The following is a 23,449-nucleotide window of genomic DNA, read 5'->3' as shown; positions in this document are numbered from 1 at the left end:
TTAGGAGTATGAACGCAATGAGGAAAAGAAAAAACAAGGGTGCTTGGAAATCGCTTTACTATTGACCTGCAATGCTTACGGTCAACGATTTGCTGCGGAAGTCAAATGATACGTAACTGCTATAAGTTGTTGAAAGTTATCCAAACAGAGCTCTGGAGTGAAAAACGGAGTGAGGAATGGAGTGAGAAATCTCCTAAACAATAGCATAACGGTCGTACTTTTTTTTTCAAATATTTTTCTACCTATTCAACTTGATCTTTCTCTCTCTTTGTATCTTTTCAGTATATGCTTATTCGCTGAACTCGTTTTTTGTTGGTGTCATCAAATATCATGCAACCCGTTACAAGTCTCGAAAATTTTTTTACAGTCGAAACAGCGCCGACCGGCCTTTCGATGGCTGAGTTGAATGTCTTTACTAGCAGTAGAATTTCTGAATTTATTTAACATTGGCCGCAATCCGTCTCAACTCTCGTGGATCTGTCTATACGCCGATGACCGCAAACCGATACCACTCACCGCTGTACCCGCGCACCTCGTCCATATTGGCACACTTACATATTTTTTGCTACTGATATTGAAATTTTTCGTTAGCATCGCAGAGAATCTAAATTCGTTATATATATATATATAAAATTGTGAGCTTTCACACTGCTTAGCCGCTGCCATATCTCATTAAAGATGCGACGTGAGAAAGGAAAATGATCCAGGGACGGGCGCGAACTCAGTATTTTGATTTTTTTTGTTTTCATTGCATAAGTATTCGTCTGCAGGAAACGCGAACGTATAGAATCGCACGAAGGCCAGGTCTAATAAAGGGCCTTCGTCTATCGTTCGCATAGTGGATGCGGTAGTGTGGAAGGACGTGTGACTTCGACTGCGTTGGTGATAGGGTCTGATCGCTGAAGCAATCATCGGTTCAACGTTGACAGTCTTCGTTGATACGAATTATGAATTTTCATTTGAGCGATACAGCTGAAATGGTTCATACTAGGCCGTCTTTAGGACCGCAACGCTAACGTACCTTGTCATTGCGAGGAGGATGGCAAAAATAATGCGACTGCTAATAACGGATAGTGGTCTGTTAGTATTCTGGTGACTGGAGCCAATAAGAATTATGCCGCAAAGACGCGAACATATCATCGTCTCAGCTATGATCGAAGATAGCTTAGCTAGTAGTGTTCTGTACGATGAAAAAATTGTGGTATTTTCATTACGCGTCCTTTCTGTGCCACGAGTTGTGACACTTGCGTGTCTGAATTGTATTTGTCAGGTCATGTTATTGTAACACGTATTACACTTTACCTTTATTATGTCGAACCTAGGTTAGAATAAAAAAAAACAGACAACGCTAAACGCCCACAGAACGCTAGAATACCTTGGTTTACTTTATCCTATTACTTCGTTACTAATTAATAAAGAGCGACAGTACTGGAAGCATTCAAGTAAGTGCCATTTGTTCGCTTCTCGATCGATAATCAATAACTGTATTGTATCCGACCCCTCTATTGGGGGGGCTTTAGCTAGCTTTCTTCTGTCGTTTTGGCTAATACCACTAAGTTAATTAACTCGCTTCAACCTTTTGCAATGGTACATCTCGACTGGGGGGTTGCCCCTCTGTCTTTACTAAAGGACCGGTCATCTCGAAAACTAGTAGTCTGCCTTCGTTCCCTTTAAGTTTATTATAGTGTCCTGATCGGTCGCCCTACTAGTACCCTAGTAAACAAAGTGTGACTGTGAAGGATAGTATAAAACGCCTTTTCCTTCGAATAATTCAAAGCGTACCATTTTGACAATGCAGGGAAAGTATTAGATTAAGTGCTCGTCTTCCGGAAGAATGTCATAATGCTGCTTAAAGACGGCCGCGGGTTTTCTAATTTAGTTCTATATCCCATTGTTGTATATGCCGGTCGTCACGATTTCGTTCTTCTTCTGGTCAACGGATCAAAATGACTCTTACTGTGCTCACTTCCAACAATCGAGCATCATTGTTCATATATAGTGTAATACACCTAACGTTATAGCTATAATCTTATATAATATAACCTGTTACGATCGTAAACCTTTTGCTATCTTCACATTATTACACTGATATGCAGATAAGCTTGGCATCACCCGTTTGCCCCTCGCATACGGATCATCGTAGGTTACTGACGAAGCAGTATGCGAACACTCTCCGCCATACCGTAAAGGTTTAGTTTCAATTGTAACGCTCTTAATCAACAAAGTCCTACTTCACGCGTCTGAGCAATGTTCTCATTGCAGCGGTCGGACGCGGCCACATGTGTCTGCCTGTATGTTGCTTTGCCCTTTTGTCCGCCTCCCCATCGGACGCAGCGAAGTGCAAGGTGTATATGCCGACCCAAGAATGCTCAAGGCAGCTGTGACACAACTACAGCTATTCGTATAGTTAAGACAGTGCGAAAGGGCAAACAGAGAGTACTAAAACGACTGGGGTTTCTCTTAAATTTAGGAATGCTTTTTTGCCTTCGTCGTTCGCTACGGATGGCCAAGACCACCTCGATCAATAATAACATGAGTGAAGATGACACTCTCGACCAATTCGATCCTGCATGGAAAGCTAGAAGTTGTTCTACCTTGATGTGCTTTTTGCCCCTTGGTTATCACTACCCCGTTCGTGCATTCGTATTTCGTTGCAAATCGATTGACGAAGTGTGAAAGGACGAGTATGGTCACACGAAAAATAAGCTTTTGTGTGTTTAATAATAGGGCTTGCGTGGATATATAGGACCTTTGGAAAATTCATATTAGAATAATTTACACTTTTGTAGTAAATCAAAGACATGTACAATCGATCGGATTATTCGTCTTTTCATCAAATAAAGCCTAGTTGAACATTGTTTAAGTAAACTAGTTCGCAAGTTATTAAATCAAGTTAAATAATATCAGCTAAAGCAAAACTAAATTAGTATATCTATCTCTAGCATAAAGTATTAAGCAATCTCATTTAGGATGATACAAAAAGTGCTGTTGTCGTGCATTGCATATGTATGTACCCATTGGTGACTATCTGTCTATAAGATGAAACAGTGTACAATGCCAACTCAAATCCTGGTCAACGTGATGATCCTGTTGCTGCTAATAATAACATGCCACTCTACTCCTGACGCAAAAACAAGGGAACACAAACACTCGAATTTGAGACACAAACGCACACTTCGTAAAGATCACAGCAGGCCGTACTGAACAGTAGCAAGGTCGAATCTTACTTTAACTTCAATGGCGCTGCTGCCTAAAGCACCAGAGACATGTAGCTTGGCAGGTTAATTGTCACTGGCTATTCAGTCCCCCACGGCCTTTGGTTACCTCTGTATTCGTCTGCACGATGTCGACGCCGCGTGTCCTTTTACTAGGACAAGAAAATTTGCAATTCGTGACGCGTCGTATCACGTTGTTCGATGGCATGGCAACGCTCAGACGTTGCGGAGCAATGACGCTTATTTTTATCAGAGAAACTGTTTGGTAACACTCGAACGTTTGGCTACAGCGAAAGCCGTTTACGGCCCAAAAGCCGCCGAGGGTTATTCATCACTGAACGTGAGGCTTTTGGGATGTGCGGCCGTATCTCAACCAGTGCCTGTGCTATGTTATGTATCCTAAATTTGAGATGTAGTTGTACACTGTCATACAGGAGATTATAAGTTTCCCCTCATGCAAATTTGAGGGCCGTACATTATCAAGTGCGAGCGAAAAAAAAACCCACGGAGTAATTCTTTCGATTCAATAACGGCATTAGATTATTGTATTACCAAGACGTGTGTTATGTCGGAAACACAAAGCTCATCTAGCTTGAGGAAGGTACTGGCATACAACTAACAGAAAATGTGTTTAGCCTAGTTCCGTCTCGCTTGCGTTATGCAAATCGAAGCCGGTACATCTTTACAATGAAAATTAAAGAGAATGCCTAGAGCGTGAAACAAAGCGCACTGGGGTGGGGGCGAGACCTGCTTTATTTACTTCGGCGCGTATATATATAGTCAATCAAGTGTACTTCTATTTTTTCTCGTCTTTATGATGCGACACGATCATTGACTCGTTTTCATGCTCTTGTAGCCAGACGATGGTAGCAGGTGGATTAGAAACTTTACTTCCTACAGTCTCTGGTAGATACAGAATAGGCAAAGCTGACTGGTGCCTGATGCTCATTACGATGATTCGCGAACAGACAACTCTTTGTGCGAAAGCTCACGCGAGGTGAAAATTTTTCAAGAGCAGCGCATTTGTCAATGTAGACCGTCTGCGGTGCGCTGCACCCATATCATTTTATACAATCAACGGCAAGCAAAAATGTCCTGAGAATTCTTTCGATAAAGGCAGATAGCTTAAGGCGTCTCATGATATCTGGAACACGGTCTACCCAGCTCCGCCTTTAATGACACTAGGCCCTTGGCTAAGTTCACCCTAGTCTTAATTCTTTCCGCCCCCATTCACTGCCAGCTGCTATGTAACTATGATAATATAGAGGGGAACGATTGTGTGCAGCTTCGAATGTGGAGTAAGGTAATGGCGGTAGTACAGTTTAATATAATATTGTTTATACGCTATTATCACGTCAAAATATATAGAGCAAGAAATACTCTACTTCTGTTGCCAACAGGTATATAAATGCGATATTGGGCAGGTCCACTACAATCGATAGGTGGCTAAGCTCTTAAAGTAATGACGTCATGGCGGCAACGAACGTCCAATGTTGGCCGGAAAAAAGATTACAATATAACCAGAGGAACTTGTATCCCCACCGACAAAGCCTGCAGGCTAGCGCGGCCTTATAAGATCTAAGAGACAACCTTATATATATACATACATATATATTATGCTACTATAGTTAATTATTGTTATAGTCTCCGCCAAGATTTTCATTACCCTGAAAGTGATGCCAAGGCAGTCAAATTTCCGTCTGAATTGATGGGATGAAAATCATTGTATGCCTTATGGAAAATTCATTTGTAAAAAAATAGTGCGCTCACATTATTAATTCAATTATGCAATTAATACAATGCAGTATGCTATTGTAATTTTTTTGTTCAGCTTTTGTCGAAACACTCACCCATAAGATTATTTAAAACCAATCTAAAATATCTAAACATATACTAGGTATTTGGAGGCATATACCTCCCGCAAGATGTTTACTTTTGGACGACGATCATTTCAATCTTTATGCTCGGAGCACAGCTCGAAAAATTTATAGTACCTATTTCCTGTTTATATCTACCGCTGGACTGTCTACGCTGAATGCTCTCTTACCATTTGGCGAGTCATTACCAGACGTGTTTGCGCGCCAGCAACCCGATCACCCATCGGTCGTCTGCTCAGGTCTCCTCGTGCCCAACCGTTGGATTTTGAGAATTGCTAGAGGGAACGGCAGAATGTCGGACGAAATTGTCGGAGTTACCCGAAAACGAAAGGTCGAGGGTCAGGCCAGGCTCTGTGAAGAAGGGGAAAGATGTACGCGTGCGACACGACGAGCCTAATAATGGCCGGTTGTGAGGACCTAACAGAGTTTCTAACACAGAGGGTGAAAGGGTGCGACTCAGCATCTTGTAAACACCAGGCAAAGGGACAAATGTTCACAAGGCGACGTCCAGTCACGTCTCAACCCATTGTGATACCACTGACGACAGTAAGATGGCTCTGTCGAAGAACTAAAGGGGAGAAGGCGAGAATCGTTCGAGTTTTGGTTGGCACAGAAATGAAGCTTATGTTTGCAATGTCGACGGTATCATGACTGATCCAACCTATTTGTCGTTATCGTATAGTTTTCTTCGTTCCTGATAGTTCCTAGCGTCTAGCCTGCGCAAAACTTCCTTGTCTCCAGGCTATAATTGTTTGTTTCGCAGAAAATGTCAGCACCTGCAGCGGCTTTCAAACAATTAGAAGGACATCTTAGGAAATCCGATGCAGCGACACTAAGTGCTACGACGGCAGCATGGCTCGTGTTGGGCAGCAAAGTTTAAGGGTCCAGTGGTGTGGGCAATATTTAGGGATTGACGGATTGAAGCAATGCCGGCTCTGCTGGCACTGGAGAGCTGCTTCATCCTTCGGCCATCGACGCAATAGACTGAGTAAGAACGAAGATTAGATCACGATAAGAATGAACTAAGGACGACGATGCGCCGTTGCCAGCACGCATTTGATTGCCCAGACGACAACCCTCAGTTACCCTCAAATAACGTTTCGCGCAGAACCGCTATATTCTGCATATGAATATTTATAATTCCGTAGTAAACGACGTTTGCTGAGGTACAGCGTAATGGAAAAAGAGGAGGAATGGGGGCTTGAGGGGCAAGGAGTGTTCGGAGTTCCCCTATGTCAATATGACACAACGGCGTCATATTATTTGCATATTTTAGAACAACTGGAGTTAGACTTTCGTTTACGATCGTCTGGTACAGTTTCGTGTCAGTCAGCTGTGACGGCGCATGGTCATAGACGACACGGGTGTTGATAGCCGGAAATTTACTGCATTAGCATATTAATTAGATACAATATCAACCGCGTAACCGTTCGTCACACAGATTGAGATAAAAAAAAAATGGCATTCTTATTTTTCAGTGGATGCAGATGGTCAAAAACACGCAATTAAATACAAAAAACAAAAATGATGGATATCTTGAGAAGTGTATCTAACATTGTTGCATACTATAATTCATTAATGTCATCAGTATATAATGTGTTGTGTCAACAAATGTTGTTAACTGATCATTTTTCTGAATGTTTTCATATGTTCTTCGTTTCGTTCGTCGGCTGAAGCTCAGGGCTGCCCCACAATCAGAGCAACTATAACTGCGTAGATTTTAACCGCGCACATGGACGCCAGCCAGACGTGTCGAAGCTGCTACGTCCAGACGATGGTCTATCACAGCAATATGGTTTACTCTCTCTCGCTATTGTGAGCTCTGATAGTTGTGCCAGTCTTCTCTGTTTGATACGTCTGAATATTCTAGCTGTTATGGCTGATGAGAACAAACACGACAGCGCCAACGTACAGCGTTCTACTCGCTGAACATAAGTGAGCGGAAAAATGTCAAAATACAAAATTTAAGCACAAATTTCGTTGATACGGTCATTGGATCGCTGCAGCCGGCTTTTCCTTTGCGAAAGTCAACATTCAGATTCATGCTGTTGGACGACGGAGACCGTTCTCAGAATCATTACGGTATTATGGGCATGTAATTCTCGTTCGAGTTAGAGAACCTGAGTGGCTCTCGCTGCTTGCAGCATTAAGCAACTAGTATGTACTTCATGGCACCGTAGACGCAGTGACCCTACCCATATAAGTGCATATGTACGAGAATAGTGGCTTGAAATTTCATGAAACGGATCTAGTGAGCGATGAACACAATCCGCTGCTGTCAGGTCACAGTGGGTTTACTATCGGTGCTGTTATGTTTTGGTCGTCGCCGCAGACTTCGCCCGGGCATGAGGACTAGTAACCCCATCAAATGATGCTGAATCACATACAAACAATCGAAAGTTGGATTAAAAAAATGCAGGAACGATACATAGCTTATCGGCCTTGACGTCGTACGTTTGCAGTACGCACGAAGCAACGTGAAACCGATCAAATCATCAGGGGGTACCATATATAGAAACCTTTTGAAACGTTAGCTGTAGTCTCAGTGCTTTCGATAGTTACGGGGGCGCGTGACCTGCCATTCTTTCTGGTCATCCGAAATCAGAAGATTTGGCCAGTTCATTTCGAAAAACCAATAGCGGCCCCCGCAGATAGATGAAGTCATTGACTTAACCAGAGGCCTGAAGAATCGGTCAGCGTTGTTGTGGTACCTGACGATAACGAGAAAAAAGTTAGCGGCAGCTCGAAATAACGTTTCAAAATGAACAGACCGCCGGAAGTATTGGCTGAAGGCACTGAACTTCTCCAACCTTGTGCCCTAGGAGAGGCAGTTGCCCTACATCGATGTTGTGGGATAACAATTTAATCGTGCCAGCAATCAACTGAAACGTGCGAACGAATGGTAGCCCTCTACCAGCCGCTCCTAGATTAAGATCTGAGGTAGTCGTTACCGTCTAGGTTCGCGTATGTTGCCCTAATGCACGTGGTAGCGTGCGGTAACTGTGTAGGTATCAGGGTTATTCTTCATCAGTCCATGTTTTACTTATACGACGGCCGGTGATAGGTTTGCATACAGAATTTTACCATTCTACTCTAGTACGCAGCGTTAGTTTCAAGGCGAAATTAACATGCATACACACGTGTCCTCGGAACTAGTATGTTAATAGGCGATAGATATACATATATACGTATAATTAGCAAAATGGTAGCATACGTTGTTCGAACGTTGAATGTTATAGATAATGTTATGAAGACAAAAACTATACAACTAATTACTCAGGTACAGAAACAGTTTGGTACATTAAATTTTCTGTCCACATACAAACGGACGCCGAATGTAAACATATGACTTTTTAGTCTGGTGCAAGCGTGCTCTCAAGCAACAAATAAGGAAAGTTTCATTGATCGACTCCTATAAAGTATGAGATAGTAAGGTGTTTTCTAATAATTTCGTCACCCTGACTAAGTTCGAATTAAGGGTGTTTGTGTGGGGTAGTTTCATTCATTTTGATCTAGACTAAATGTAGCACAAAAGCAGCCTCATGAGACAACAACTATACCGTGCTTGCGGATTCTCGTTTTCGAACTTATCCACATAATTTTTTTTATCGTTCGATTCTACAGTTGCTCGTCTTTGCAATAAAAACCGATATTCTTCCATTTGCATACAGTCTACCAAATGGTTGTCCTCTTTTTTTGCCAGGTGGGGGATCTGCTCATCGAGAAATCTTCTCATCGTCGACAAGAGCCACTAACAAATCTATGCAAGCACCAAATTCATCTTGAATATCTTGCATCGTTTGACAGAATTACATCACTTGCTGCACATTAACAGTCAGACTAGAGACCCAGAATAAATGTCCGTATGCCAGGAGACGAAATGCTTCATACACACAGAGCCGCTGTTACTGCGCTGCCAGTGCAAAAAGAGAGGCAATTCCAGCGATTCGCCTAGATAGAACACGGATGTTGGGCCGATTTGTGCTGTTCAACGAAGTTCCAAGCCAATGGGCTGTCTAGAATAATATATGAATGACCCCAAAAGGTACGGAACAAGATGATCGTTCTTGTTTCTCACGTGATTTAGCAATACGTGCGGGTAAAGCCCGCGTACTAGCTACCGACTAGTACTATTCAATTTCATTGAATTACGAATCAATTACATTACAAATATATGATATATGATACAAATAATGATCATTGGGTGTTGTTCTCTGAGATAGAAGACAGAACGGAAAATAGAATTTCTTATTAGAAGAATAGACTGATTTTCCATGAGGCTTCTTTGACAGCAGAAGTCACACGCATCCGTAGATTCCTTTGAGTCAAAGTTCCGTCAAGATACAATAGTTGTAATATCAAACAAGTAGTAATCAAGAAGCATGTCTCTCTTCACATGCTCATATCAAGACCTTACGAAAAAGATTTCAGTACTCGTAGGGCCTCCAAACTCTGACCGAAGCACTCGAACTAACGCGTTGAACACATGACGGGTTTAGATACGTACTTACAATTTCAGTTAGCTGATTTACGCACAAGTCGACACGTAATAACAATGTAATATCGTGCTAGTTATTATATACGTTTATAGTTACTGTTACAGCTTTTAACAGTCATATGTTAATTAATATCGAAAAACGTACAATTTCATAAACAAGCACATAAAGCGTTCGGCACTTGATAAATACGCTCGGGTTCCGTAAATGTCAAGATAGACCACGCCCGAAGGCATAAAAACCTCGTCCTGCAAGAATATTTCGCTCGTCTTTACTACTCCTTTCCTTTGTCGTGGTCGTACTCATCTCTACGACAATGACTAACGCTATTACGAATGTTGCTAATTAAGTTTTGCAGCGGTAATACAGCGTCTTCATTGTTGTGGTGACAGCTCTCTCCCTTTCTATATATATCCACATAGATGCAACAGAAGGCCGGCTACACATATTTGTATATATAGCCCCCCCTCTGTTGCATTCTTAGAACTCGTTCAGGAACAGATGTCACACTTCGAAACAGTTATCAGAGGGTAAACTTTTTCTACAAAAAGATGATTTTGCCGCTGGTCTAGATCTAAAGCGTTAGCTTACTCTTATACATGTGTCTCATAGGCCTGAGACGAATAAGTAACAATAAACTGCCCGCCCGTTACCCGCAAAGTTGACTGACCCGTCTGACTATTGATTTGGATTCAATGGAAACGGAACGATAGGAAAGAGGTGCAAGCACTTCGCCTAAAATTAATATAGAAGGACAACACAGGAAGTGATGTCTTTAAAGGGCAATTAAGTGGTACATGTACCATTTGACTTTTCGCTCTGACATGCCCCACACGCTTCTATAGTGCCTCGAATTAGTCTGTTGTACTATATCTGTCATTGTGCTGAGGACTCTAACGTATTTTTAACGAAATTCTAGTGTAATGCATGAAGATATAGATGTTAAAAAACGGTGTTTTTCTAATCAAGAGCATATTCTACTTCAACAAGTTTACACTTTGATAACTTACTAGAAGTTTTATTTATTTATTACACGCAATATCTGCGATTCGCTTTTCGGAACAAGAAGCCATTTCGAAATAGGGACGATTTCCTTCTGCGTTCATGTTATGTTTAATATAATGAGTCTCTAAAATACATCAAGAGCAAGTGCTTGGCCTGACTGAGAGCCTTGAGTGCACACAGCACAACCTTAATATCCATATTAAAGGCTGGTAGTCGGGAAATTAAATTAAGCGATTTGATTGCAAATGTACACAAACGGTAAGAAACAATGTAATCATTTCTGGATTGGTATTTTCGTTTAAAGAAATATTTAGTAGGGGCACCAAAGGGATTCGAGAGAGTTCATAGTTGGCTATGTACAAAAACGTTTGCCCATGTGACGCGTTGTATCATTCTATACTGTATATATAGGGGCACTGCGCGTGTAGCGATTAGTCGAACAAAATGTTTTTACCTGACTCATACGATATTTTGATCTACGTAACCGTTAACTGAAGTTAAATATAATTTTCTTCTGCCGCTTCTATTACCTTGAACTGAGCATTGAAATATTATATATATAACCTAAATATCTTAGCGTTATATAGCAATTAATTTAAACATTGAGACGCTTCTCGGACATACAGAGTTTACTTAAGTGGCAGCCGTTATTGAATAACTGGCGATGCTTTCTGAACATTGGCTTTTGTTTTTGTCGTCATCAATTAGATTTTTCCCAAAATTTCAATAGTCGGCTTCTTTATTGGCATCATTCGTGTAAGTTGACAATAGCAAGATTATCGTATAATTTCTCCCAATAGACAGAGGCCCTTTTACGTCTCTGAAGCTGAACAAATGATCGTTCTAGCTACACTCCTAGCCGCGAGGAACTGTCCTCCAGCGACCGCATCAAGATAATCTCATCTAGTAAACGAGTCTTCCCTCTTTCGTAGTCCCTATTTCGAAAGGAGCAAGTTGAATGGAAAGAACTATTATTTTCGCCCCTTCCTGCAGCGTAATAGCAAGATTTTTTCTGACGAATAGAATTTCATCGCACGTAATACTTTTTCCCTTATCCTGGAATATATTCAAATACTGCCTAATCGAACATTCCAAGGTTATCGACACTTTCGTACAAGGCAAAGTGTCCTCCAACTCCTGTCTTTTAATTTAGTCAATAGTAACAATTCATTTCTATGTCTACCTAACCGCAAGATCAGATCTTTCAGTCGATCTTTCCCTGACTGCCTCCATGTACTCCCACTACATGAGTGAAAGAGCATACAGATATTGATACTAACTAGAGAATGTCGAGAAATAGATCTTGAGCCTTGCATTTGTATTTGTTCATTCAGTTTGCAGCTGGGGGACGACAGGATTTCTGATTAGTCCTTTGTTCACTGTCGACACATAGATGGCTGGTCATTGGAGGAAGCCATTGAAAGTTTAGCGACATGCACTGCGACCCAGCACCGAGCGTCAGGAATTGATCCTGTAGTCGCGCCTCTTTATTTCTACCTGTATTCTACCTCTGTATTTCTGTCTATATTCCATTCCTACATGTATATGTAACTATAGTACGATCCAGAATTAGCTAAGCTACGCAACAATTTTGCGTAAACAGTTCTACTGTTTCAACGAAGTAGCGAAGCCAGTGATCAGGCGCACTATCATAGCACTGTAATGAGGCTGAGATAGGAAAAGGTCGCCTGTCTTCGATCAAACCTACCTCAGCCACATTGTAGAATACGAAAATATATATGTAGTGAGTAAGTTGGCCTACTTTAATCATAACTTAGGGGTGGATATTTCAGGCGGGGCTGACTCACACTCACGTTCTACTTGGGGTAGTAGCTGAGTGGCAACTCCATCGAGATCAGCGATCTTAGTGTTGCTGATATTGGCATTAGTAAAATGACTATCTACTCATTGAGACCAGACATCAAAATTATGACTATTTCTTTACTGCTGATATTTGTCTTTGAAAAAAAAATGTCGTAGGGTTAAGTGCTTCTTATTTACAATAGTATCTTAGAGCATTATTTAGTATCGTTAAAGCGGCGTGACTAAACTGTTTACGTCATGCTAACCCTGATTCTTGTCTTTGCCTAACGTGAATTCCCCTTCATATGTAAATAGTATTGTTTGTTTTCGATTGACGATCTAACGTCCTTCATGTTTTTGTTTTTCAGGTAATGTCAATTGCTATACACGGTATACATCTTTTATCTTCAACACAGCAAAATCGATTTTATATGCCATTTGGAGCGTTACCTCGAAGAGTGTTAGTAACATAATATGGAGTTGGCTAAACTTACGTTAGGGAAATAAGAAAATTTACCCACTTCGAAAACAGTAGCTATATTCGACCTTCGGCATTCTGTCTGCACTTATTCCTAGGTCTCACCACCCCACCCCCCGTCCCCCACACCCACACCCACACACACAATCTAAGTCTAATCCACACCAGTTAACACTTATAATATCTACACGTTTTCAAAATATGTGAACAAAGGTGGCTCTTAGAGTAAAAATAATTAAATCATTCTTATCTACAAATATTTGAGGTATTAATAGTGACAATTGTGGTGTTCGTCATCGCAGCCCTCGAGCAACTTCCGAAACCCGAAGCCCACCTCATGAGGGTGCCATCCACGTCGACTACTACATTAGCACCTACAAATGGTACAACTACAGTCAATATATTGCAGGAAATCTGTGTTGCCAGCAAATTGCGCAATGCTTTTCCCTCCATTTGATTAACCCTTTCTTTGAGCCACTGTTGATTCTAACGAAGCACCTGCGCCTGCTTAACAAAATGTCGATGAACGTGACGGCACCACCACTATTTTCAGAAGCATGTTTGACAGTGGTAGGCCACCCTTTTCCTACTAGGCCCTCGTCATATCTTCTGGGATCGCCTGTTGCATGATAGAAGCGCCGTTGTCAATACGTACGCGGGAACATACTCTTATTTTTTTACCCTGACTTTCTTTTCGCCTTTTGTTATGTAACGCTGCCGAGTACCCGTTATCCGGATAGCCTTGTGACCCTTTCTGTTTTGCCTTCTTCTTGAATATGGGCAAGTTTTTAAACTGCAAGATCTATGAGCTCTTCGTTTATTAATCAATACAGGCTCGATACAAGCTACTCGTCGACTGTCGAAACATTAAAACAATCCTATCTCCTATGATTTTGAACATTTGCTTTTAGTTACTTTGCTTGTTTGGCACAACCCGACTCAGTAGCGACTAATGTTGCGCGGTCGTTTACGTTTTATTCAGAAATTGTAAAACACACAAGTCGTTCCACCTATCTCTGCAATCTTCCTTTCGTTTATAAGGTGTTATTTGGCGCCTCGTACTGATAGCCTGTCTAGTATAGAAGATTTGTTTTTTTTTTTTTTTTTGTTATTTTTCCGCCCATTGGCGCACAGTAGACATAAATAAATTTCTGTCGACTGACATTATCCGCGTTGGTCATGTACCAGTTTAGAATAAACTTTACCATTTCGCTCGGTGTATTGTGTTTATATATGTGTATATATATGCATCTAACTGGAGCTATCCTTACGTGGTACCATCATTATTTGTGGTTGATACGTTAGCTAATACATGTGTAGGTAGACGTGCCGCCGCCTTTTAGGGTTAGTACTAATTGAAGAGGACCGTCTCCATTAAAAAAATCGGTAGATTAATTAAGCTTAATTTCTTGGAAACAAATATTCCGAACCACTTGCGATGATATACATGAAATGGTGGTAACGTTCCGTTCCGCTGATACAAACATTATTTAGGAACACACAGGTCGAAGTTAGATTGAATGGATCAAATCTCTGTTGGCAAGAAAATATTACAAACTACTGTTCTAACCAGCCTTACTCTTAGTTTTTTTAAGTTCGTATGAAAAGATGTTGAAAATATAATAAATCTGCCTATAACTGAATAGCCAATTATCCCTATATGTATTTCATCTAACTATAACTAGATCAGTGCAAAAAAGAACAGCTAACTTTCAAAGGCTGAAGCTGCTTAAATAATTGCCACGAAAACTTTACTTACATTACTAAGTATATTTTGAATATATTTTATTTCTACTCGAAGTGTAATGTTTATTTATTATCTATGGGCAATATAATTAATAAACAATTTAGGAACGAGTTCATCTTGGCAAGGGTTACGTTAAACACGCACATGTTTACCCATCCATCCATCCATCCATCCATCTGCTCACGCAGTGCCGCGTGACCTCTTTAGTGTGTGCATTTTATAATAATGTATTGTTGCTCAATTCGGAGATAAACGCTTATCTTCTGGCTATTGGTAAATTAGATATATAGGAAAGTTCGTTTTCCTCTTATGATGTCCTAATATTGGAAAAAAGCATACCACGTTAAAAATAGATCTTCCTCCCCCACAGGAACACTGGATAGGTAAACTGGTCCTTATTTTATAAGGTGTACGCTATCTCTCCACGGAAATTGGCTTAAATGCTTCGTTTTGCAATGAATGTAGTAACGAGAGACGAATGGCTGATCGACTTTGCAGATTGTGAGTCTATGGACAAGTGTAACCTTACGGACGCAGTGCCCGGCAACGACGGTCCGAAATTCAGTGAAATGGGTCAGCAGGAAAAACTCAAAGTCTGCAGGTAATAACAATATTTGTATTGAGAAACTATCCGTATATATTATTACATCTATAAAATAGAGTTTCGTTATCGTATGGCTATTTGTTTCTTTCTCAATCGTTCGTTTGCTACGCCTAAATTTGACAGATTCAGGAAACGATTTAAAAGCAGCTTCGAATAGATATTGCTGACCACGAGCCCAGCAGAAACGTTACTTGACGCTATGTTTTACCAATGTTTATTAAAGAATCTTGCTAAAAGTTACCGCATTATACACCCAACTCTGGTAGGGTCTAGTGGAAACACCTACTCCTGTGAACCTGTCAAGCTAATGGCACGCTGCTTCTGGAATCACAGTATCACAGTTTGCAATCTATCCCTGTATCCGATAGAGTGACGCGCGCATATAAGGATAGAAAATCCTTCTAGTTCCTGTATAGAAGGGCTACCTAGCTTCGTGATGTTCTAGGGCGCCACCGGAAAATTATTTTTTATACTATTCGATCATATTAGTTTGAAATAATTTGCAAAGTAGTTTTAGCTAGCGATCCTATCGAAGGTGCGACCTTTGTCTTAGCTGAAAACAATAGAAGATGCCAAATAATATTTTTCTAACCCCGAGAGGCTTGTACCCACTTTTTTACATCAGACGTCACTGATTCGATGTACTCAAGTCATCGTCTCCTCTCCATTTCAGTGGTAGTGAGGCCGTAATTTACCATAAATACGACAGGCATGCATGGAACACAATGGACTCTATAAATTGAATTTTATTTGTGCCATATAGAATATCGATAAATCTAGCTGTTTTTTGTGAGCAAGATATTTGGAGCCCTCCTAAAAGACAGTACACGCCTGTAGGAGTTACACTTTCTTCAACTAAACAAGTTATAGTAACCACCAACGTTTAGTTTGCGGTAATTATCAAAACGTCTGATGTGAATAGTTGTTCCATATGTAGGTAGAACTTTTTTTGCGGCTTAAAATACCACTTTAGTCAGAAAAATACAACGCACACAATGGGCAGTCGTAGCGGTTTTTCTACCCTTTTGTGCTGCATACTCTGTCTATCGAGTGTTCAGCCATGTGGTACTCGGACGCAAATGATTTCGAAGGTGTCTGCACCGCCATATGTGCCTTTCGCCTGTATCAGGACTATGCTTCATGTCAGACCACTACGGTTAGGACAGAGGGTAAAAGAAGAAACCCACAGGCTGTTCTCTATAGGGTCGTGTATATACATAGTTGTTAGCAGGGATACGGACGAACATCCACAGCACGCAGACGGACAACTTCGGATAATCGTATCCGAAGTTTTGAACATAGATTTGGAAAATTTTTAGGACATAATTTTATGAGCACAGACAAAGACTGATTTAGTGTGCTATGTTTTTTTATTCTGGCTGTACTAAAGGGCTTTGAAAAAAGCCCTTGACTGTTCGAGCCTGTTCTATTGCGACCGATTGACCCGTCTCTTCACCGGTGGAGAGCGATTCTTCAAGCGGTTCTGCACTAAAATCTGTAAGTAAAACAATAACAGAACAAACCTTGTTAACGAATAAACTAATAAAACGTCCTTTCACTAATTTATTACTCACTCATAAGTACCCATTTATCCACGGTCGTCAGATGCTTTGCAATTGTTGAAGCGCCTAATTAGGTGTTGCAATTCAGAGTGGTCCGTGGCGGAGATAACTGGGAGATTCGTTGCTCATTTGCTATATATTTCGTCAATAGTAATAATTTATTACTATTAGTATTATTAAATATGTTTATTATTTATTTGTTTTCCAATGATCGCTAGTTACCTAGTGACAGAGTAAACGCTCAAAGCAATGGCCACTTATACCTGTAATTTGCCCACAACACTAAGGCATACATTGGTGCATAGTACCTTGTCACTAGCAACCTCTTCACATACAACGCTCTGCAACTTACCGTACGCGGCCGTTTCGTTGAGAGATCTTGGCTTTCGCGCACAGAAACGCTGCCCCTTACAACGCATCAAAGGAAGAAGCCGATCGGCACACAGGCCGAAAATAAATTCGGGAACACGTATAGAGTTACGACACAGTGCACCAGTGTTCCGTCCTTTTTAAAGTAAAACGAGTCAGGCTTGCTGAGTCCTCCAAGATGGCGTTCCTCAGCTTTGCAAGACACACTTGGTGGGTAATAACTGTTTTGAAAAAGGTGGGACTCAAGCATTTGTTTGCAAGGAAGCGCTGCTGCCACACGAAGTCCAGTCAGATCGAGATTGTGAATAGTATACATAGATAAATTGAGCGGATGGCAAACATAGCATGGGGCTTGCGCCATTTACAGATTGTTCAAAAAATGTATGCGGTAATGAGTAGTTAGCGCTGTAAAACTGTCATTCTAGAACAATAAAGTATATTCTCATAGAGTCTTTGCATAACTTTTTTTTTTTTAATGTTAATATCCGTTGACATATTTCCTTATAATACTGCTTCAGGTGTAGATTTTGTTTTTCAATTGAAACCTCATTGTTTTGTTAGGTAAGGGCCTCACGCCGTGGGGCGGCCGTTTCAAACTGCAAGCCTATTCCCGCCTGTGCTGATTTATGTTTTCGTTTGTTTGTTATGAAATAAAGAAGCCTCTAGTCACGAGTGCCGCATTTTAACTATTACTGTTATTATTAGTAAGTTATATTCTGTAGCAGTTGCAGGGCCCGCGTTAATGTTACATGTGACTGATTCGGCCCGTAAGTTACAAGTTGAAATATCTTATTAATTTCGTTGTTTGTACGTGTATCTGGTTCTCACAGTCCATGAAAATGGTCTTACATCAGATAATTGCGTAAGGAGTGTCCACACTGAAGCTGTTGACAGATGCGCGCTTCACTTAGAGAAAATGCAACAATTGGCTAACCACGTTTCTCCAAATGAAGAGGCTGTGCAACAGGCATGCTGGTAAGTTGTTTTTCCATGTACAGACTATCTTTATTGTTAAATACGTTTAAAACAAGGTGACACTCGAGATCAGTCAATGCATAGTGTCCGATGAAAAAAAAGGTACTTCAATGATAAACAATTGTAAAATTCAGTAGCTGTAAGAGTTAACAGGCGACTATACAGATATGCTCAGCTGTCCCATGCTGAACTGTTTTGCTAGTAATTTCCCGCTCTGATCGACTCCTCACGCCGACAGAGTAGCAATTCACAGTAATCTACCCCTATGCACATAGATATCGTACGGTCAGACTTTTTTGTACCATCGACGTCGGCTTTCGATGAAGCCGAAACATGCGGTAGCGTTGGAATTGTAAAAATGTCCCTAGTTTTTTCATGCGCTACAGCTTTAACGAGCAGTGGCAATACCAACATCAGGGTTAATAACTACAAAAGGCTGTAAAGTAGAAATCATTATAGAAATGTCAACAACAACACGGAAGCACTAATAGATAATCTAGAAATCATCCGAAAGCCTTTTTACTTGAAAAGCCACCGCCGCCGCCGCCGCCGCCGCCGTCGTCTATGTAAGTTTTCTATACATCTGTGCCACCTCATCTGTGATCTGGTCGACGGACGCCAACTCCTTCCTTACGCACGATGTTTGTCCAACTGCGGACAACAATATTGTGGGGGCAGTGTGAATTTATATCGTAACTCATTTTATTTTTTTTCTCTCTGAGTCTAGCTTCTTAGCTTGCTCGGCGAAGATGTGATGGCACATACGTTAATTACTGGGGCTCTTTGTCATTGCATTTGCAGAATGAAGGCCTCTACAAATCATCCTAGTGTTGGCTTCCATTGCTTCACGCATAAACGACCCAAGAGAGAGAAGCGCATACACACAAACGTCTGAATATTCAGTGCGCCATAATCATCTGTCTGATCAGCGCGTTGGCCGATGTGTACCTGTTACCACCTTGTCGTTGTTTACACATTGATGGGCTGTACACGTTTACGTGGTGAAAGGACACACAAAGCAAACAAATGCGCGCACGCACGCACGCACGCACACACAAAGGCGACTATGCGTTTGAAAAACAACAATGACACAACAAACGTATCGATTCTGTTGTTGCTCTTGGCGATCGGTTGCTCCTAAGAAATCACTGAAAGAAGCAGCGGTCTCCTTAAGAGCGGAAGCGCAAAAAAGACGCACTACTGACTGCAGTGTTTGGAGACCTTTAAATCATTGACCTTTCAGGAATGATAAGAAACATGAAGCAGAAAGAGAAGGAGTAATAAGCGAGAGAGCTATAGGGGGGAAGTCGGCATACAAAGGTTGAAGATCTCTGCGACACCGGCGACAAACAGCGTCGACGGTGATCGATGAACGACATTCACCCACTAAATATGCTAAACAAATGGACCCATTGCGGTCATATAAGGCTATTCAGAACTGGCTGAAGGTACCTGTCGTGGTAATCCGTGGCCGCTGAGAGAACCAGAGAAAATAACAGTGCAGAATAGTCACTTGCTTTTGACTGTTACGGCAAATGAAGAGTTGCTGTATCAGATGCAGACGAAGCGGCCGATTGTCGATGATTTGCTAGTAAGAAGGGCACAAGAATGAACTGAACAAACCGGATCATCTTCACCGACTCTAATTTCCATTCTTAGCGCTACGAATCCCTTGTTACGATTGGACCACAAATATACGGTGCCATTATTATACGTTCTTGTTCTGATGTATGTTATCCTGGACCTTCTTGTCATTGCACCGATAAGCCCAGTAATCGAAGTGCATCGACTACCCCCATCGGTTGCTTGTTTCTTCGACATGAGCTCAACCAATATGCAACAATGTATTTATGGCTTGATTTTTGCTAGAAAATAAAGATAATATTCTGTAGAAAGAGCCCTTTCAGCAATTGACTGTTCATTTATTTAACTGCATAACTGATATGTATAACTGCAGAAACAGAAACACGTAGGACTGTGACAATCGTAGAAACAAAGACGCGTTTTTCCTATTTCATTAATACATTTTATTTCTACATATCTCTTCCAGTGAGCACCGTATGTATACCGATTGCTACCGGCGTGAGGTCAGCGCGAGGTGTTCTGTAGATCTCTCGGATGTACCTCTGCACCCGGACCGCAAGGTTGACATGTACTGTTCAAAAGACTACACAAATGACCCCGCGGCGCTATGCCGAGAGCAGCGTCAGTTAAACTTCGATTCGGTTCAAGCCGGTATCTCGGCATCGTCTGCCCTTTTCACGCCGGCTAACAGTGGCTCTGCCGGCATCGGATTCGTAACGTGCTTCGCTGTTATACTTCTACGCGTCCTCGTTTAGAATTCTCGCAGAACATGTATAGAGTACCGCTATGAAATAGTACATGCCTATATATGTCGAACGGACAGAGAGCTTAATTTAGTAAAATATGAGAAATTAAATGAGGCGCACCTCATAGCGACATCCGTAAGTAACAACAACAACAACAACGATGATAGAAGAGTTCAAAGGGCAAATGAAAAAAAACCGGGTCGATCGGTGAATAGCCGATGAGTAGGCCACTTACGAAACGTTATGTCCGTATCCCTGTGGCGAAATGCCGGTAAAAATTCATTCTATAGTGATAAATGTACTCAACGTCAATATGAGTCGCACACTAGTCGAACGGATACGAAAGAACGAGAATAAACTTGCAAAAAGTTTAGTTGAGGTCGAAAAGGGCAAAGGGACATGCCGATAGACAATATAAACCTGAATAGGTCGAGTAAGGTCAAATAGGTAGCGTCGATAAGCGTGTTGTGAAATCTACACTGACACATTGTAAAGCTAACATTTACCAATACAGGTTGAAAGACCTTCGGTCAACTTTCGACCTTGCAACACCTAGCCCTGTGCCAATAATTGAAATTCAACAAAATTAAATTCTATAAGCCTTGGTTAAAAAGTTATTGGGATAGTAATCTTCACGTTCGATGTAACGTTTTTGCGGCCAATAGCGAAGAGTGGAATCATCAAAAAACCCTAAACCAGTAAGATAAGGCAACGAATACGTAGAACTAACTGTACGTTAGATAAGCTAAAGTAACTAACCCAAGAATATGTGTTCTAGTTAATAGGAGAGTAGTACGATAATGCACAAGTCATTGTAACTATTAAAACCTAAGTAATAATGGATAGCTTAATATAATGACGAACGCGAAGCTGTGGGACTTGTTGAAGGGTGTATTTTTCTAGGGATTGACGAGCGTGTCCCTTTTCGGAGCGGTGTGGTAATGATGAATGATAGAACACGGAAAAACGAAAACGATCCAGGGTAAGAAACAAACCACGAGAGAGGGTGTAGGCGAAAAATCGGTTAGGCTAAGTAGTAATAGTAATGGTAATGATAGTAGAATGTTTTCAAAGCCGTTTTACAATTTACTGCCTAAATGAAGAACAAATTAAATAACAAACTGGGAGAAGTCTGAACAAATCTCCGTCCGGCTGTAGCTAACAACCGAGAAACCACATGGGTGCCGGTCGATACGAGCGCCAAGCCTCCAAATACTGAATGTACTATAGCCGTCCTATGGACGATATAGAATATGAAGGAAGAACGAGAGTTGAAGAATGAAGAAAACAGAGTTCTTTACTGTAAAATGTTACTATTATGACTTGTACTGTTGCTAGCTAGCTCTTGTAGTCTGTGAACTCCATCCATGCGACGATAATGATTCAAGCATGGCGTACGACATAAACCAGTCTGTAATCATTTGCCGCTTCTGTTGTACAGCGTCATAGATTAGTTGTGTTCTGTAAGAAAGGAGACAGTATCGGAACATGTAAAAATCAGTTGCAAAGTCAGCATGAGGTGACTTTACGAACGTAAACCTGACCGCTAGTAGATAGTAATCGGGTTCCACTGATTACACATAGACAGTGGCCACCTGCTGCAGCATTCATTTATATATATATATATGTATAAATGAATACCTGGTATCTGTAGGCCTAACTTGAGCTGTTCGCAAGCACCACACTGTATAGAGATTGCATAAACAGGAGCCACTGCGATTTCACGAGTACGTTGAGGATATTTGGTCTAACGAACATCAAAATTAGAGTAAAAACATATTCACAAAAATTCGCGTGTATCTATTAGAATCGAGAGAAAAATATCAAACACCAAAAAGAGTAGAAGGATCGATTAACAAATCTTGGCACGTCCCGAGCACTCCTACACATTTTACTGACCTTACCACGCCAGCAGAATTTCGAAAATAATCAAGTATCCTCCCTGAACCTTTCGCACTGGGGCCCATCATGAGGCAGTCGACGACAGCGAACTTTCGAGTGCTCAATGGTCGCGAGTAAAGCATTTCATGTAAAAATATTTGGAAATGGTCCCTTTTCTGCCCGTAACAACCATGATATATCTTTAAGTTAGTACGATCAATCAGTCTAGCTATCTGCTATATTGCTCCTATTGACCTTGATATCGAAAAAGGAAACAGAAGGAAAAAAGAAAATCAAACGAGCAAAAGGTGGAAATATGAGAGGGTCTGAAAGACAAGGAGACAGACTGTACTACTTTGAAGCGGTGGAGAACATGAACAATTAAAACTGAGCTAACCGATATCATTATTGCCTTTACCACTGTGACGTTATTATTGTTATTATTATTACTCGAGAAAGAGCCGGGCCGCAAAGTGACGTCCTTGACGTTGAATCGATCACGTGAGTAACGTACGAAACAAAAGTTGGAAAGCTGAAATCGAACGAAAAAAAAAACAGAGCACAATACCAATAACAATATCAACAGCATGTTACTATAATGGTTAGTAGTGTTTTTTTGGCTAAGTTCTGATGTTGTTGAATGTGCCACAATAAACCCTAACAAACAATAATAACCAAACGTATCTCTAATTGCGTCTTGAGTTGTAGGTGCCACATTGATAGGTTAGGTAGTATATGTTTGTTTGCATTTTCCCTTATATTCCTTGCTAGCGGATTACAAAGTATCAGCGGCACAAGGCTAGGCTGACAGACTGACGAGCCGATATAAGCAACCGCTTACTCAATGCGAAGCTGCATTACGTCTCTCCATTGCTTTGCCGTACCGAAACCGACGTTCATTGCTCCCGGAAAATCTGACATGCGTTTGAAGTGTGTCGACGTATGGGTGGGCTTTTTCCCAACCGTTTGGTCCTATCGCGGGCGCACAAGCACTCGGTGCAGCGATTTGTGATCAGTTATTATTATAAATCTAGAGCACCAATCCTCTCCAGGGTCGCAACGTGTTCGAATGTGCCGCATCATTTCAGCTCATCGCTACCTGGGTTG

General features: G+C 41.2%; 1 protein-coding gene across 2 annotated transcripts in view; it reads left to right on the top strand.

The window, feature by feature from the left end:
• Positions 1–23,025, top strand: part of LOC111262212 (uncharacterized) — a 53,420-nt gene extending 30,395 nt beyond the window's left edge. Inside the window, exons 2-6 of one of the 2 annotated variants that reach the window (XM_022836304.2) lie at positions 13,177–13,257; positions 15,120–15,222; positions 16,616–16,722; positions 17,987–18,131; positions 20,182–23,025. In XM_022836304.2, coding sequence (XP_022692039.1) covers positions 13,177–13,257; positions 15,120–15,222; positions 16,616–16,722; positions 17,987–18,131; positions 20,182–20,470 — 725 coding nt within the window. In that variant the 3' untranslated portion in view covers positions 20,471–23,025. The remainder of the gene's footprint in view (positions 1–13,176; positions 13,258–15,119; positions 15,223–16,615; positions 16,723–17,986; positions 18,132–20,181) is intronic. The other variant, XM_022836305.2, reaches the window with a different exon arrangement.
• Positions 23,026–23,449: the final 424 nt, after the last annotated feature.

Source organism: Varroa jacobsoni, unplaced genomic scaffold, assembly GCF_002532875.2.
Source record: "Varroa jacobsoni isolate VJ856 unplaced genomic scaffold, vjacob_1.0 scaffold_638, whole genome shotgun sequence".
Taxonomy (NCBI): Eukaryota; Metazoa; Arthropoda; class Arachnida; order Mesostigmata; family Varroidae; genus Varroa; species Varroa jacobsoni.
Note: the sequence above shows the minus strand (reverse complement) of the source record. Positions and strands in the feature narration are given on the sequence as shown.